Here is a 16,567-nt window from a genome sequence, read left to right as displayed (position 1 = left end):
CGAGCAGGATTATGACAGATCGACAAAACTCACCGTACCTGGTGGTCGACACCCGATTGGCATCCCCGGTGGCCGAAAGGCCTTGAGGGATGTAATTTAGGAAACCAGTAATCATCATTAAATAGTGATTAAGGGTTAATCATGTGAATAAGCCAAGTAAGAATGTATTTCCTAATCAGGTAAACCTAGCATAGGGCCCAAGGAGGGCAAGACCCATAAATGTCACTATAAATGGTTCACACATCAAAGTAATGTCACTGTTCATTAATTACTATCGATATTCGTGTTTGTCCTGACTTGAGCGTCGGAGTGCCTTTTGCAGGTACCTTCCCTTTCACCGGAAAATTTGCTTGAAGTTCTTGTTCGGCCTTCAGATTATCAAAAATTTGCTAGTGTACCCTTCAGACAGGTACATTTTTTTTGCTATAAAATTTTTTCTTTTAATAACATAAGCACTTTTTTATTCTTTGATATGTTTTTCTAAATTTCTTTTTTAAAAAAAATAAATAAATAGTTTTCTGCTTTTTTAAGAAACAACTATTATTTACTTCTTAAAGAATTGTTTCTTTTAAAATCACTTGTTAATACTTATTTATAAATTTAAACAAACATACCCATATTATAAAACTCACTATGAAATAAAGTAGGAAAATTTCTATAATTAATTACATGAATGAATAAGTTACCAGGAATCACGTTAGCATCTAAGTTATTAGAGTAAAGTTAAATTTCTTTAATTTATTGTTATAAAATTTCTAATATTAAAACATTTTTCTTTCATACTATAATTTCACTTAAGTACGTTAATGAATGTTTAATTTTATCTAATAGATAAAGTATGAGTAAAAATAATTTCAAAAATCAATTCTAATGGTTTTTCATTTTTATTGTGTTCTCAATTATGTAAATTATTTAAGATTTTCTCTTTATATATAGTAAATTTAAGTTTTCTTTTATACTACTAGTACAAAAAAAGGTATTTATGTCACCCAATTTACGTCGGAAACAGTAAACACCGATGTTGTAAAAACGCGGTGGCAGTTTCGTAATTAAGTGGAGATTAATTTACGTCGGACCCCCCCTAGTCCGACGTAAATGTGGGAATTAACGTCGCAGTCTCATAGTGCGACGTAAATTTACGTCAGACTAGAGGTGGTCCGACGTAAATTTACGTCGGAACCCCTATAGTCCGACGTAAATTTACGTCGGAACAACGAAACCCGACGTAAAAAATGGCCCTATATTCCCCACCTTTGTATTTTCCATTCCCGCGCTCACAATTTACAAACAACCCCTCTCATTTTCTCTGAATTTCTGAGTCTCCCACTGCGTTTATTGCTACATTCAACGTATCCAAGTCTCTAAGTGTCTGCACGTTGGTCTATTGAGGTTAGTTTGTTGTCCTCGTAATTATTTTGTTTTTTTTTTGCTATTTGTTCCGCTGGAACGGCCCGTTCTCCTTGCAGAACGGGCCGTTCTCCTTGCAGAACGGGTTGTTCTGCAAGCAGTACGGGCCGTTCTGCAAAGAGAACCGTATCGGTCACGTGGGCCAACACGTGCCATTTCGTCAGACACTCATGCATAGTAAGCCACGTACAAGCATCACCATCAACGTCGGCTCGGCATGAGGTCGAGAACCGACATCAGTCTGGTTAATGCCAATATGGACCATCATCACTCATCGAGTCGGCTCGGTCAAGTACCGTTCCGACATAGATCGTACCGGAAGTATACAAGCTGCCGTATACGGACTAGACGGCTCGGTCATTTGCAGTTCCGACTAGTATTGAATAGTCGGCTCGGCCTCTTGCCGAAGAGTTAAACAAGTCATAACGGTAATCACAATTAAGAAAGGTAAGTACATGATTAAAGCCTAACAACCAATTAGTACCGTATTACCTAATTTGGTAAATATCTGAGAGGGCCCATCACGCTCAGGCCCATGTCAGATGCTATAAATAGGTCACACATAACAAGGTATGTCACTGTTCATTAATTATCCTAGAATATCGTGCTTATCCTGACTTGAGCGTTGGAGTGCCTTTTGCAGGTACCTCCCCCCTCTGAAGAATTCGTTTGAAGTATCCGTTCGGCCCTTCTTACCAAGAAGACTACGAGTGTATCCTTAAGCAGGTACATTTTGGCGCCCACCGTGGGGCCGAACCGATAGCATTGCAGAAGCACTGAAAGTTTACGAGTAAAAGAATCATGGTAAAGACAAGGAATACTAATTTTGAAGGGCAACAGTCTGAAGACGAACATCAGTCCGGGGCCGAGCCGGTTGAGGAGACAAACTTGACCGATATGGTGCGCCAGATGAAGGAAGAAATGATCGCCATGAAACAACAGCGAGAGAGAGATGCTGCCGAGATGGCTGCATTGAGAGAAGAGAATGCTGCGCTGAAAAATCAATACCGGGATCCCACATGGAAACCATCTGAGACAACTCACACACAGGGGTCGTTCCACTCGCAGGGCCCTCACTCTTCTCTTCCCCACACCTCCGTCGCCGCTCCAGCTGCGCATGCTTCGGTCGGCCGACCGATCCAGCCTTTGCCGGCCGGAGCACATCGGCATCCTTTTACCCCGAACATCATGCAGATGGCACTCCTTGACCATTGGAAGTCTTTGCCCTTAGACAAGTATGATGGCACTACCGATCCAGACGAACACGTGGATGTGTTCTTGACTCAAGTTACTCTAAGCACAAACGATGATGCTGCTCTATGCCGAATCTTCCCAACATCCTTAAAGGGACGAGCACTGAGTTGGTTTACTCGGCTTCCGGCCAACTCGATCGATTCGTTCAGTACGTTGGCTTCCCAGTTCACAATTCAATTTGCTACCAGTCGGCCTCACCAATTGACCTCGTTGGCACTAATCAGCATTCGTCAGGAGAAGAAGGAATCTCTTCGGACATTCATGAGCCGATTCAACAAAGCGGCGCTCGAAATTCGAGACTTAAACCCTGCTGTAGCTCTACACCACCTTACCACTGCCTTGAAGCCAGGGCCTTTTGCCAACAGCATTTGTAAGAAACCCCCTACAGACATGGATGATTTGCGTCGGCGAGCCGACAAGTACATGCAGATGGAGGAATTGGCCGAGTTCCGGAACCAAGCCCGAGTAGAAGTGTCAACAAAACCTGACAAGCTGGCCGAGCCGAGTTTTCGGAGTCGACCGAAAGAGTTGGTTCCCCGCGAGAAGCCTCCTCGGGGACCAAGGTACTCACAATACACGCCCCTCAATACTAGCCGGTCAGCAGTATTAGAACAAGCACTGGCCTCGGATATACTGGTCATCCCAAAACGAGCATCAACCCCTCCCCGGGCCGATACAACCAAGTCATGCAGATATCATCGCAACCGTGGGCATTCAACTGACGATTGTTTGGCTCTGAAGGATAAGATTGAAGACTTAGTCAAGCAGGGACAGCTGCAAGGTTTCGTTGAGCGTCCAAACCGATCGAGATACGAAGACCGGTCACGGAGACGCGACCAACTCGAACAAAGGACAGAAACACGTTCTCGTAGAGAACGTAGTCGGTCTAGAGATAGAAGAGAGGATGAGCCTTCGGCACAGCCTCGGCGAGTCATCAATACCATTGCCGGGGGATTCGCTGGAGGTGGCTCGTCTTCATCTGCACAAAAAAGACACCTGCGGGCTGTCCGGCATGTTCATGCCATCGAATCTGCTCGTCGCCGCCTTCCCACTATAACTTTCACAGAAGCTGATTTTAAAGGCATCGATCTGGACCAGGATGATCCAATGGTAATCAGCGTCGAAATTCACAATTGTATTGTACGCAAGACGCTGGTCGACCAAGGAAGTTCGGCCGACATCCTCTACTGGAATACGTTCAAGCAGTTGGGCATCCCGGAGTCCGAGCTAGTTCCGTATGATGAACCCTTGGTCGGGTTCTCCGGCGAACGGGTCAAGACCAAGGGATACATCAAGTTGTCGACTCGGTTCGGATTTGAAGGCGCCGAATACCGAGATGTTTCAGTTAAATATGTGGTGGTACACGCCAGCACATCTTACAACATTCTCCTTGGACGACCATCACTGAATCGGCTCGGAGCAGTCGTATCTACCCCTCATTTGGCCATGAAATTTCCGGCCGAGTCAGGACGAGTCGTCACGGTTCATGCCGACCAAAAGACGGCGCGGGAATGTTACTTCGCTAGTTTGCGACTGACAAGAATAAAAGACGAGGTACCTAGGAGGCCGAGTGGGGTTCACTCGGTGTCCCATCATTCGACTGTGGACCTTGATCCCCGGATTGATCAGGACGAAAGAGTCAAACCTGTTAATGACAAGCAACCGATTCAAGTAGGGGTGTTGGAGTCACAAGTCACTTATATAGGAGCCAACCTGTCCGAGCGGGAACAATTGGCTGTCAGCCAAGTGATCCTCAAAAATAGTGACCTATTTGCTTGGCATCCCTCTGACATGCCCGGCATTGATCCTAGTTTCCTCTGTCACAAATTGTCCATAAGCAAAGAAGCAAGACCGATCGCTCAACGGCGTCGAAAGGCTGGGGAGGACAGGAAGGCGGCAATAGAGGCCGAAGTGAGTAAGTTGCTAGAAGCCAAGTTCATCCGGGAGGTACACTACTCAACTTGGCTAGCTAATGTAGTAATGGTCAAGAAACCGAATGGGAAATGGCGCATGTGTACTCACTACACTAATTTGAACAAAGTCTGTCCGAAGGATGCCTATCCGCTACCAAACATTGATCGGCTCGTCGATGGGGCATCTGGCCACAAATTCCTGTCATTCCTGGACGCATATTCCGGATATAACCAAATCCGAATGCACCCTCAGGATGAAGAGAAAACGGCGTTCATCACCGAAACAGCCAATTACTGTTACCGAGTTATGCCCTTCGGCCTGAAAAATGCCGGAGCCACTTACCAACGGTTGATGAACAAAATTTTCAGTGACCACATTGGCCGATGTATGGAGGTGTACGTTGATGACATGGTAGTAAAGTCAAGTAGCGTATCTGTACACGCACAGGACTTGACTGATGTGTTTCACGCGCTTCGGCACCACCAAATGAGACTCAACCCCGACAAGTGCGTATTCGGGGTCTCAGGCGGCAAGTTTTTAGGGTTTATGTTGTCCAGTCGCGGCATTGAAGCAAATCCTGACAAGTGCCAAGCCATTCTAAGCATGAAAAGCCCAAGTACCCTGAAAGAAGTTCAGAAGTTGGCAGGCCGGCTCACTTCGCTCTCCCGCTTTCTTCCTTGCCTAGCTGAGATAGCTAGACCCATCCTCCTCTTGCTCAAGAAGACCGAGCGATTCCAATGGACCCAGGAGTGTGAAACATCATTCCAACATTTCAAGGAGCGCCTTAGTACACCCCCAGTCCTTTCCAAACCAGTTGCCAACATTGACATGATCATATACTTAGCGGTTTCCGACAGCTCAATTAGCGCTGCGCTAATACAAGAAAACCGAGAAGGGCAACAACTAGTGTATTTTATCAGTCGGACTTTGCAGGAGGCCGAACGACGATACCAGTTAATTGAAAAGGTAGCCTTAGGACTCATCTACACTGCTCGTCGACTGAGACAATACTTTCATAGCCACAAGATAATTGTTCGGACCGATTGTCCAGTGGCAAAAGTATTAAGAAAACCAGAGATTGCCGGCCGAATGATGGCATGGTCGGTCGAGTTGTCAGAGTTCGATTTGTCCTTTGAGCCGAGAGGTCCAATCAAGTCGCAGCACTTGGCTGATTTTGTTAACGAGCTTACCCCTTCGGGGCGTTTTGAAGACGAATCATGGACCTTGCATGTCGATGGGTCTTCTAACGCCCAAGGCAGCGGAGCAGGAGTGATACTGGCTAGTCCCTCAGGCGTCACAATTAAGCAGTCCCTTCGGTTCGGTTTTCGTGCCTCCAATAACCAAGCGGAATACGAGGCCCTACTAGCTGGGATGCGGTTGGCAACTGAGATGGATGTGAAGCGAGTCATATGCTGGACCGACTCAAAGATAGTGGCCGAGCAGGTCAATGATAATTTCCAAGTTAAAGATGCGAACTTATTACAATACTATCATCTATTCCAAAAATTGAAGGATGAATTCAGCGAGGTTCAGGTTCGCCATGTTTTGCGTAGCAATAATGAACGAGCTGATCAGTTAGCTCGGCTCGCCAGCAGCCGGAAGCCGGGACAGCTGCGCACCACTATTCATCTTGAAGTTCCCTCCCCAAGCGTAACAACCGAGTGCATGGCAATAGATGAATCACCCTCATGGACCACACCCATTCGGAACTATATCACTAACGGCGCAGTACCGGCCGACCCGTTGGAAGCTAAGAAGTTGCGAACACAGGCGGCTCGGTACTCCATGATAGCCGAGGACCTCTACAGACGGGGGTTCTCCACCCCGCTGCTCAAATGCATAGATAGTCACCAAGCAGATTACGTGATGAGGGAAGTCCATGAGGGTATTTGTGGCTCCCATTCCGGAGGACGAACCTTAGCAGCTAAAGTCTTGCGGGCCGGTTATTATTGGCCAACTCTGAAGGGGGACTGCGCCGACTTTGTCAAGAAATGTGTTCAGTGCCAAAAATACGGGAACCTCATCCATGCTTCAGCTGCTGAACTGCATAGCATCAGCTCTCCATGGCCGTTTACTTTATGGGGCATTGATGTACTCGGCCCATTTCCGGTGGCGAAGGGACAAGTTAAGTTTCTCCTCGTAGCTGTCGATTACTTCACAAAGTGGATTGAGGCCGAGCCGCTTGCCTGCATCTCCGCCGCTAATGTCCAGAAATTTGTCTGGAAGAACATAGTTACCCGTTTCGGCATCCCATATGCCATCATCTCGGATAACGGCCTACAATTCACGGACAAAAAGTTCAACTCTTTCCTTGAAAACCTTGGCATCCGGCATAGGTTTACATCAGTTGAACACCCCCAGTCGAACCGAAGCGGCCAATAAGGTTATCCTCACCGAATTAAAGAAACGGCTCGGTTCGGAAAAAGGGGCATGGGCCGAAGAGTTGCCAGAGGTCCTTTGGGCGTATCGATGTACACCACAATCAACAACAAAAGAGACACCCTTTCGCCTGACTTACGGCGCAGACGCCATGATCCCGGTTGAAGTCGGAGAGCCATCATTCCGAAGACAGCACTTTCATGAGGAGTCTAACAATGCTTCGCTCCGAGCCGAGCTTGATGTCCTCGATGAAGCACGGGAAAAAGCACAGATTGTGGCCGAGGCATGTAAACAACGCATGACACGCCGTTTCAATTCAAGTGTTAAGCCGAGAACATTTCACGAAGGTAATCTTGTATGGAGAGCAACCGGATCAGCCAGACGCAACTCTTCAGAAGGGAAGCTATCAGCCAACTGGGACGGCCCTTTCCGGATACGGCATGTCCTCAACAATGGAGCGTACAAGTTAGAAGAGCTGTCCGGCAAGGTCGTTCCTCGGACATGGAATTCTACTCATTTGAAGACATATTACAGTTGAATCAACATCATGTATCTACATTTCAACTATGTATAATGATGCACTCTTTTCCTTGAACCGGTCTTTTCTCCTCTTAAAAAATCGTGAAAAGAGGTTTTGGCCGGCAAGGTTTTTAATGAGGCATCCAATCAATAAAAACACAGTTCAATTATCTTTGACTTACTATACATTTTTAACATTAAAGTTTTTACAAGTCTTCCCTCCCGAGATGTCTCTCGGCTAAGGATGTGACTTTCAATCCTACAAGTCTTCCCTCCCGAGATGTCTCTCGGCCAAGGATGTGACTTTCAATCCTACAAGTCTTCCCTCCCGAGATGTCTCTCGGCCAAGGATGTGACTTTCAATCCTACAAGTCTTCCCTCCCGAGATGTCTCTCGGCCAAGGATGTGACTTTCAATCCTACAAGTCTTCCCTCCCGAGATGTCTCTCGGCCAAGGATGTGACTTTCAATCCTACAAGTCTTCCCTCCCGAGATGTCTCTCGGCCAAGGATGTGACTTTCAATCCTACAAGTCTTCCCTCCCGAGATGTCTCTCGGCCAAGGATGTGACTTTTAATCCTACGTCTTCCCTCCCGAGATGCCTCTCGGCCAAGGATGCGGCTTTAGTTTTAGATCTTCTAACCCGAGATGACTCTCGGCCAATGAGAAAAACATTGCGAAAAGAATTCAAAGCAGTATACGAAGAGAAAAATCGAATTTATTAAAAGGCACTATCGGCCTAGCAACAAAAAAAAAAAAAAAAAAAAAAAAAAAAAACGGGCACTATTGGCCCGGAATTACAACGCAAAAACCTAAGAAACTACCTCCGCCTCGCCAGGAATCGGACCAGCCTCAGGCGCTTCTTCCTCCTGAATTGTAACATCCTCATTTGGCTCGTTCGCCCGAGCCGGAGCTTCCTCGTCGGCTTGTTGATCAGGAGGAATCGAAGTGAGGTCCACCAGCTTCCCTTGAAAGAAATCTTTCGTCATGTCAAGATGGAAGTCTGGCGGAAAGTCGCCGAAATGACAGGCTTGCCGAGCCGCTTGGGCAAAGCCGGCCTGATGCTGGCTAAGGACCTTGGCACGCGCTTTCTCCTTATAGGCCTCGAAAGCGGTCTTCTCAGCATCCAACCCCTTCCCTAGAGCAGTAACCTTGTCGGTCTCGGTCTTCAAAGCAAGTTCGAGACGCTGAACCTTCAAGGCCAAGTCGTCGGCAACCCGCCCTCTACGATCCATTTCAGCCTGGTACTTGCTGTTGGATGTTTGAGCGTCTGTTAAAGCCGCCAGCGTCTCTTGAAGAGACTTCTCCTGCTCAGCAAGCTGCCGGCGCAGCCCATCAGCCTCGCCGTTCGGCTGCATAACTATGCTTTGGGCCATTGCCACGGCCCGCACTTGGAACTCGCAGAAGAAGCTCCATTTTTGAGCCGAGCTCATGCGACTCAGCATCCCTTGGCCGGCTTCAGAAGTTAAGTCTTGACTCAGGAAATCCTGAGCGTTGACGTTCCCGGCCAAAAAACTTGGCGAAGATAGACCTTCTGGAACAGGGGGGCTAGCCACTCGGCGTTGTTTGGCCCGACGACTTTCTTCCTCGGCCCTTGCATCCGGCCTTCTTTTTTCAGGTTGGGGCCGAGTGGGTTTCTTTTTCCGAGCCGAAGACCCTACCCCACCAGCTTGGACGGTAGCTTGATTCCCACCCATCGGGGCTGAAGTCTTGTTTCCAATAGTCGCCGCCAATTGATTCCGGATCAGGTTACGGATGTCTAGATCGTCATCTCCATGGGCAGCCATTATACCTGCACATTATTAGTCAAAATCAATGATAACACACAAATTTAATTAAATAAGAAAAGTACTATACCAATTAGTTCCTCGACTACATCGGCCGATTCAAACAACCGGATCAGAGGACGACATGGTAGAGGCCGAGGTAGTTTGTCTAAAAAACTTAGACTCATTCTCTCCTCCGGGGACATGCGTGATTTGCAAACCGTGTCGTACTTGCGCGGCTTCCGGGTCCAATACAAGGGAAATAGGGGATTCCCTTCGGCATCAAAGAAATACTTTTTTCCTGGTTCTGGCCGAATCATCACCTTCATAAATCCCACTTTAAATTTTTTGTACGAGGTGGTAAAAGGTTGCAGCAAGCAATCATTGTGACGAATCAACGACAGCCACTTAGCCTTTTTCGTCGGCCGAGACGTATAGAAGTGCAGGAATAGATGTGGAGTGGGTTGGAGACCGAGGGCTAGACACAAATGCCTAAACCCTTGCATAGCGGCCCAGGTGTTCGGGTGAAGTTGGCTCGGCGCCACATTAAGAAGTCGAAGTATACTCATGAAATAATCGTCAAAAGGGAGGGATATCTTCAGATCCCGGAACATATAATCATACACGTAAAAGAATGGGTATTTGGACGATCCTTGATTCAAATAAACGAAGTCTGGATTCGAAGCCCAGTCACCTCGGCACGGTTGGAAAAAGACAGCAGAAGGTTCTTCATCTTCGGGAAAGTTTAAAAACTTTATGGCTGATACGAAGTCCACAAGAGACTTCTTGCTCGTATACCGAGAGTATACACTACCAACTTCACCATGTACCCACGAATACCCGGGAGTCGATATGGAAGGAAAAATTCTTGACGATTCCCCACCCCGACTCGGCTGATCTTCAGAACCCACAGCCGATGCCGAATCATTCCCGCTTTGCGACCGATCGGACCCCGAAGCCGACTCTGCGGAATCGCCCCCATTCGAAGCTGAAGCCGACGCTACCTCCTGGTTCAGCGTCGTCCTTAACCTAGATTCCTCTTCGTCCCCAGAGGAGTCAACATGAACAATGTCCAGGTTAGCCATTACGTACCTGATGATTGAACTTGACCAATTGCTGTTGAGTACTCAAAACGCTCTCAAATATCTTCGGCTCGGAGCAGCTAGTAAGTTTGCATGTGGAAACCCTTCCTCCTACACATCTATTTATAGGCGTTCTTAATAGGCAACTGAAGAGACACCCCCTCGTGCCTACCGTTGGATCATTTAGATCCAACGGTCTAGGGCGCGCAACTCTTCGCATGCGTCATTAATGACCAACGGTTATATCCCTTCGCTTCCCACCATAACTTCTCGCGTACGCCATCAAATGCCCAACGGTTACAACCCTTCATATCCCACCATCAGTTGTAACCCTTAGCTTCTTCTTCAAGACACCAACTGAAAAATCCTGTTTTTATTTCATTAACCTTTCGCGTCTCTTCGCTCCTCAAAGGCTGGGGGGCTTGTGTACCGGAGAGACCGTATCGGTCACGTGGGCCAACACGTGCCATTTCGTCAGACACTCATGCATAGTAAGCCATGTACAAGCATCACCATCAACGTCGGCTCGGCATGAGGTCGAGAACCGACATCAGTCTGGTTAATGCCAATATGGACCATCATCACTCATCGAGTCGGCTCGGTCAAGTACCGTTCCGACATAGATCGTACCGGAAGTATACAAGCTGCCGTATACGGACTAGACGGCTCGGTCATTTGCCGTTCTGACTAGTATTGAATAGTCGGCTCGGCCTCTTGCCGAAGAGTTAAACAAGTCATAACGGTAATCACAATTAAGAAAGGTAAGTACATGATTAAAGCCTAACAACCAATTAGTACCGTATTACCTAATTTGGTAAATATCTGAGAGGGCCCATCACGCTCAGGCCCATGTCAGATGCTATAAATAGGTCACACATAACAAGGTATGTCACTGTTCATTAATTATCCTAGAATATCGTGCTTATCCTGACTTGAGCGTTGGAGTGCCTTTTGCAGGTACCTCCCCCCTCTGAAGAATCCGTTTGAAGTATCCGTTCGGCCCTTCTTACCAAGAAGACTACGAGTGTATCCTTAAGCAGGTACAGATTAAGTTTGTTAGCTCACACGGTTCGCAGTTAAATTAAAAGTCTCAAATTCTACCTACTTATTGATTCGGCGTCAATACAATACAGATTTTCAACAAAGATGTTGCATTTCAAATAAAGCTCTATCGGCCCGAAAGTAAAAGAGTTAATAAAAAGGCCTTTATCGGCCAATAACAAAACAACAAAAACAAAACAAAAGGATTCTATCAACCCGAATTAAAACCTAACTGTCAGGATTCCCAACATCTTCCTCCTCGTCATTGTCTCTGACCCTACCGTCATCCTCGGGATCGGCAAGAGTATCCTCGTTCATAACCTGTTCAAGAGTGGTGGCGATTATAGGCGCCTCGGTGTCAGGTTTGGCTCCTTTCGGCATTTGACCAAAGGACATGAAAATACCTTGGTAAAAATCCCAGCCCATATCAAACTGGAAGTCATCCAGAAGATGGCAGAAGGATTTTTCCTGCCGAACGGCCTGAAGGAATTTGACCTTATGTTGTGCCAAAATCTAATCTTTGGCTTCCTCCTTGAAGCCTTCCAGTTTGGCCTTGACCCTTTCGGCCTCTTCTAGGTGAGCTTGCCCTTCATTTGATACCTTCTAAAGCTCTAGGCAGACGTTGTCATTCTCCCGCCTCAATTGGTTCAGCTTGGTGACAAGCTCTTTGTTTTTCGTCATCAAGCCTTTGGTCACCGACAGAGCCTCGGCTGATGCTTTGTCTGCCTGTTCTAACTTATGCTTCATTTACATAAGCTCACTGACTGGCTCCATGGCAAGATGATGGACAAGCACAAGAGATTGGACTTGTACCTCGCAAAAATACTTCCACTTGGACACGGTATCCAACCGTTCCAAGTATTCACGACCTTGATCCGACACAACATCCGGCCAGATCAAGCTATTGGCTGAGATATCCTCATTCAAGAAGGATCGATACATCAGAGTGGGGGGCACCACGATGGTGTTCCGGGTTGTCATCTTGGCATTGTCGGCTGCTTGAGTTTCTTGGCTTTTTGGCCGTCCCAAACGACCTTATTCCCCTTATGTGTCTTGTGATGCTTACGATCCAGGGAAGTAGGTGCCCGATCATCTTGCTCCGCTCGAGGAGTTCGAGCAACTACTAAACCACTACCACCCACCCCACTTTGCTTGGCCTGTTACATTCGACCGGCTAGCAAGTTTCGAATGTTGAGCTCGTCAGCACCCTTGGTCACCATAATTCCTACAAAAACAAGCAAGTCAAAGAATCAAACAAACCACATTAGGGTCCGGGAAGGCATTGTTTCGGCATGCCCAAACCCCTATCGGGTAAGGATCTCCAAAGAATCAAATGTTAAACACTTCGTATACTCTAGCAAGTTAGTAATCAATGACACGTCTTGATAACGAGAATAATAAGAGGTCACCTCTCCGTTCACCCATTCGAAGTCAGGCACCTTGGACGGACCAAACTTCTGCCGATCAGAGACTCGCTTCGGCTTCCATACCACTAGACTCCTGCTAGTGGACATTTCAGCGAAATTGTTCCCACTCCTTGCAAGACGTTTGGCCTGCACAGAAAACACCTCCACACTCGAAGAGCTGCTCGAGTCACTAGGCGACGAACCTCGTACAAACGACCATACTCGGAAGGTGCTGGCCGAAGAACGATCAAACAAGTCAGACATCTTAAAAAATGCATCGTTTTAGGATCACGTTCTTTGAAAGGATAGCTACACACGAGAACTCGATCGGCTACCCACAACTGGATCGGCTGCAAATTCGGTCGGTTGCTTGCACACTCGCTCAGTCACTAAAAAATGCGTAGGGGCTCTACCACCACCATCTATTTATAGCCCAAAATTTAGGCGGGAAAATTCAAACAGAAAGGTTACAGCCCTTAGATCTTAAAGATCTAACGATGCAAATCGCGTTACCTTTTAACTTAACTGTTCAGAATGGCAACCAAATCGATCGTTACAGAATGACGTGGCCACCTACTATCAATCTTACCCTTGAAGATAGTTATCCCTAGGCACATGTGGTCGAACTGACTATGCTCAGGTCATGCGAAAGCATATTGGTCACCTACATCAGATCGACCCAATTGGAGGCCGAGCAGGATTATGACAGATCGACAAAACTCACCGTACCTGGTGGTCGACACCCGATTGGCATCCCCGGTGGCCGAAAGGCCTTGAGGGATGTAATTTAGGAAACCAGTAATCATCATTAAATAGTGATTAAGGGTTAATCATGCGAATAAGCCAAGTAAGAATGTATTTCCTAATCAGGTAAACCTAGCATAGGGCCCAAGGAGGGCAAGACCCATAAATGTCACTATAAATGGTTCACACATCAAAGTAATGTCACTGTTCATTAATTACTATCGATATTCGTGTTTGTCCTGACTTGAGTGTCGGAGTGCCTTTTGCAGGTACCTTCCCTTTCACCGGAAAATTTGCTTGAAGTTCTTGTTCGGCCTTCAGATTATCAAAAATTTGCTAGTGTACCCTTCAGACAGGTACATTTTTTTTGCTATAAAATTTTTTCTTTTAATAACATAAGCACTTTTTTATTCTTTGATATGTTTTTCTAAATTTCTTTTTTAAAAAAATGAATAAATAGTTTTCTGCTTTTTTAAGAAACAACTATTATTTACTTCTTAAAGAATTGTTTCTTTTAAAATCACTTGTTAATACTTATTTATAAATTTAAACAAACATACCCATATTATAAAACTCACTATGAAATAAAGTAGGAAAATTTCTATAATTAATTACATGAATGAATAAGTTACCAGGAATCACGTTAGCATCTAAGTTATTAGAGTAAAGTTAAATTTCTTTAATTTATTGTTATAAAATTTCTAATATTAAAACATTTTTCTTTCATACTATAATTTCACTTAACTACGTTAATGAATGTTTAATTTTATCTAATAGATAAAGTATGAGTAAAAATAATTTCAAAAATCAATTCTAATGTTTTTTCATTTTTATTGTGTTCTCAATTATGTAAATTATTTAAGATTTTCTCTTTATATATAGTAAATTTAAGTTTTCTTTTATACCACTAGTACAAAAAAAGGTATTTATGTCACCCAATTTACGTCGGAAACAGTAAACACCGATGTTGTAAAAACGCGGTGGCAGTTTCGTAATTAAGTGGAGATTAATTTACGTCGGACCCCCCCTAGTCCGACGTAAATGTGGGAATTAACGTCGCAGTCTCATAGTGCGACGTAAATTTACGTCAGACTAGAGGTGGTCCGACGTAAATTTACGTCGGAACCCCTATAGTCCGACGTAAATTTACGTCGGAACAACGAAACCCGACGTAAAAAATGGCCCTATATTCCCCACCTTTGTATTTTCCATTCCCGCGCTCACAATTTACAAACAACCCCTCTCATTTTCTCTGAATTTCTGAGTCTCCCACTGCGTTTATTGCTACATTCAACGTATCCAAGTCTCTAAGTGTCTGCACGTTGGTCTATTGAGGTTAGTTTGTTGTCCCCGTAATTATTTTGTTTTTTTTTTGCTATTTGTTCCGCTGGAACGGCCCGTTCTCCTTGCAGAACGGGCCGTTCTCCTTGCAGAACGGGTTGTTCTGCAAGCAGTACGGGCCGTTCTGCAAAGAGAACGGCCCGTTCTGCTGGAAATTTGTTGTTGTAATTTTTTGATCTGGAACGGCCCGTTCTAGTTTCAGTACGGGCCGTTCCAGATGCATTAAAGAAGAGACTTTTTTAGGCATTGACCTTTAGTTTACCATCGATTTTTTAGGGTTGTAGTTTAGGTTAGAAAATTTATGAATAACTGAGTCAATAGTTAATTTGTGTTAATATATAGAGAATGAATCGAAGTGATCATGATGAAGGAATATGGGAAAACATTCCAACCTAATAGGTTTCTGTTTATGTATTATTTATTTTTTTATTAGTTATTTTGTTGCTATATTATTATTATCTTTTTTACTTTATTTGTCTATTCAGTTAATTCATTGTTTTAATAAAGACAGTTTAATTTTTTCAGGATTATGGAGGATTCTGGGTCTGGCAGTGGAAGGAGGGAAGGTAGATCTGTCACCCGATTGTCTGGGTTGACAGCTGAGCGCATTGCCAAGGAGAGGACACCGGTTGAGGTGGATCCTCGTTCTGGAAAGGCATCAGGCCCAAATGCTGCCAAGTTTAAGAGCTATTTGGGAGTCCTAGCTCGACGAAATGTTTCTATTATCATTCCATCATGGGATGACGTTCAGGAGGTTGACAAGAACCTCATGTGGCAGGATATTCAGGTATATACTTTCACATCCTTTCAATATTATATAACTAAAATACATTATTTATTATTTGTTGTTATTTTCATAGCAAAATTTTGACATTCCCAACACTGAGGGCATGAGGAGGAAGATGTTATCTACCCTTGCCACCAGGTGGAGAGACTTCAAGACTTTCTTGACACGGGAGTATGTATTTGGAGAGCGCCAAAATGAGACTCCCTGTCTAAAGTACCAGATCACTGATGAGGAGTGAATGCAATTTTGTGCCACTCGATTGGACCCTTCGTGGCAGGTTAGTTATTGATAAATTTTACATTGACACAAATACTTAAGGTACATTTTAATTTATCTCATTTTCTTTTTTGTATTATTGCAGGCTAAAAGAATAGTTGCCCAAGAACGACAGGCCAAGAATGATGCACCCCATCTATTGTCAAGAGGGGGATATGAAAGAAAAAAAAAAGAAAATGAAGAAGGCTAAGGCACAGGCAGCAGGGGTTGAGGATGCTGACCGTGTAGAGTCACCTCCCCGCCATGAGATGTGGATAGCAGCCCGGACAAAACCAGATGGGCAAATGACTTCTGAGTCTGCAAGAGTCGTTGCTAGTAAAATAGTAAGTAAAAATATACAAACTAAGACTCTTCATTTCAACTCATTTAATTCATAAGAATTTTTAATCTTCCTTATTGTTGCAGGAGGGTTTAGTTGAGCAGAAGAATATTGGAAAACAGTTTGAACAGAAGTTTGAACTTTTGGCTCGTTCTCAGCAACAGACTGCAGTTGCTCATGATGGTGTTCGAGTCAGCACTAAAGGGAGTTGTGCTGCTCCAGATCCCTCACCGGATCAGACTCACACTGATGTACCAAACCAGTGTGAGTTATATGTTGAGGATGACCCCCCACGGTTAGTGGCTATTGGCCGAGTATTTGAAGGTGGCTCAAC

General features: G+C 45.1%; 2 protein-coding genes across 2 annotated transcripts; both read left to right on the top strand.

Moving 5' to 3' along the window:
• The first annotated feature begins 2,208 nt into the window (after positions 1–2,208).
• LOC145954880 (uncharacterized) lies at positions 2,209–6,957 on the top strand. The gene has a single exon (XM_083069566.1). It carries the CDS (start codon positions 2,209–2,211, stop codon positions 6,955–6,957), a length of 4,749 nt encoding a protein of 1,582 aa, XP_082925692.1.
• A 148-nt stretch (positions 6,958–7,105) lies between these two features.
• LOC145954879 (uncharacterized) lies at positions 7,106–7,492 on the top strand. Its single transcript, XM_083069565.1, has one exon. It carries the CDS (start codon positions 7,106–7,108, stop codon positions 7,490–7,492), a length of 387 nt encoding a protein of 128 aa, XP_082925691.1.
• Positions 7,493–16,567: the final 9,075 nt, after the last annotated feature.

Source organism: Cajanus cajan, chromosome 2 (genome assembly GCF_000230855.2).
Source record: "Cajanus cajan strain Asha chromosome 2, NIPB_CcT2T_4, whole genome shotgun sequence".
Classification (NCBI taxonomy): domain Eukaryota; kingdom Viridiplantae; phylum Streptophyta; class Magnoliopsida; order Fabales; family Fabaceae; genus Cajanus; species Cajanus cajan.
The sequence above is the reverse complement of the archived record's forward strand: the minus strand, read 5'-3'. Positions and strand labels throughout refer to the sequence as shown.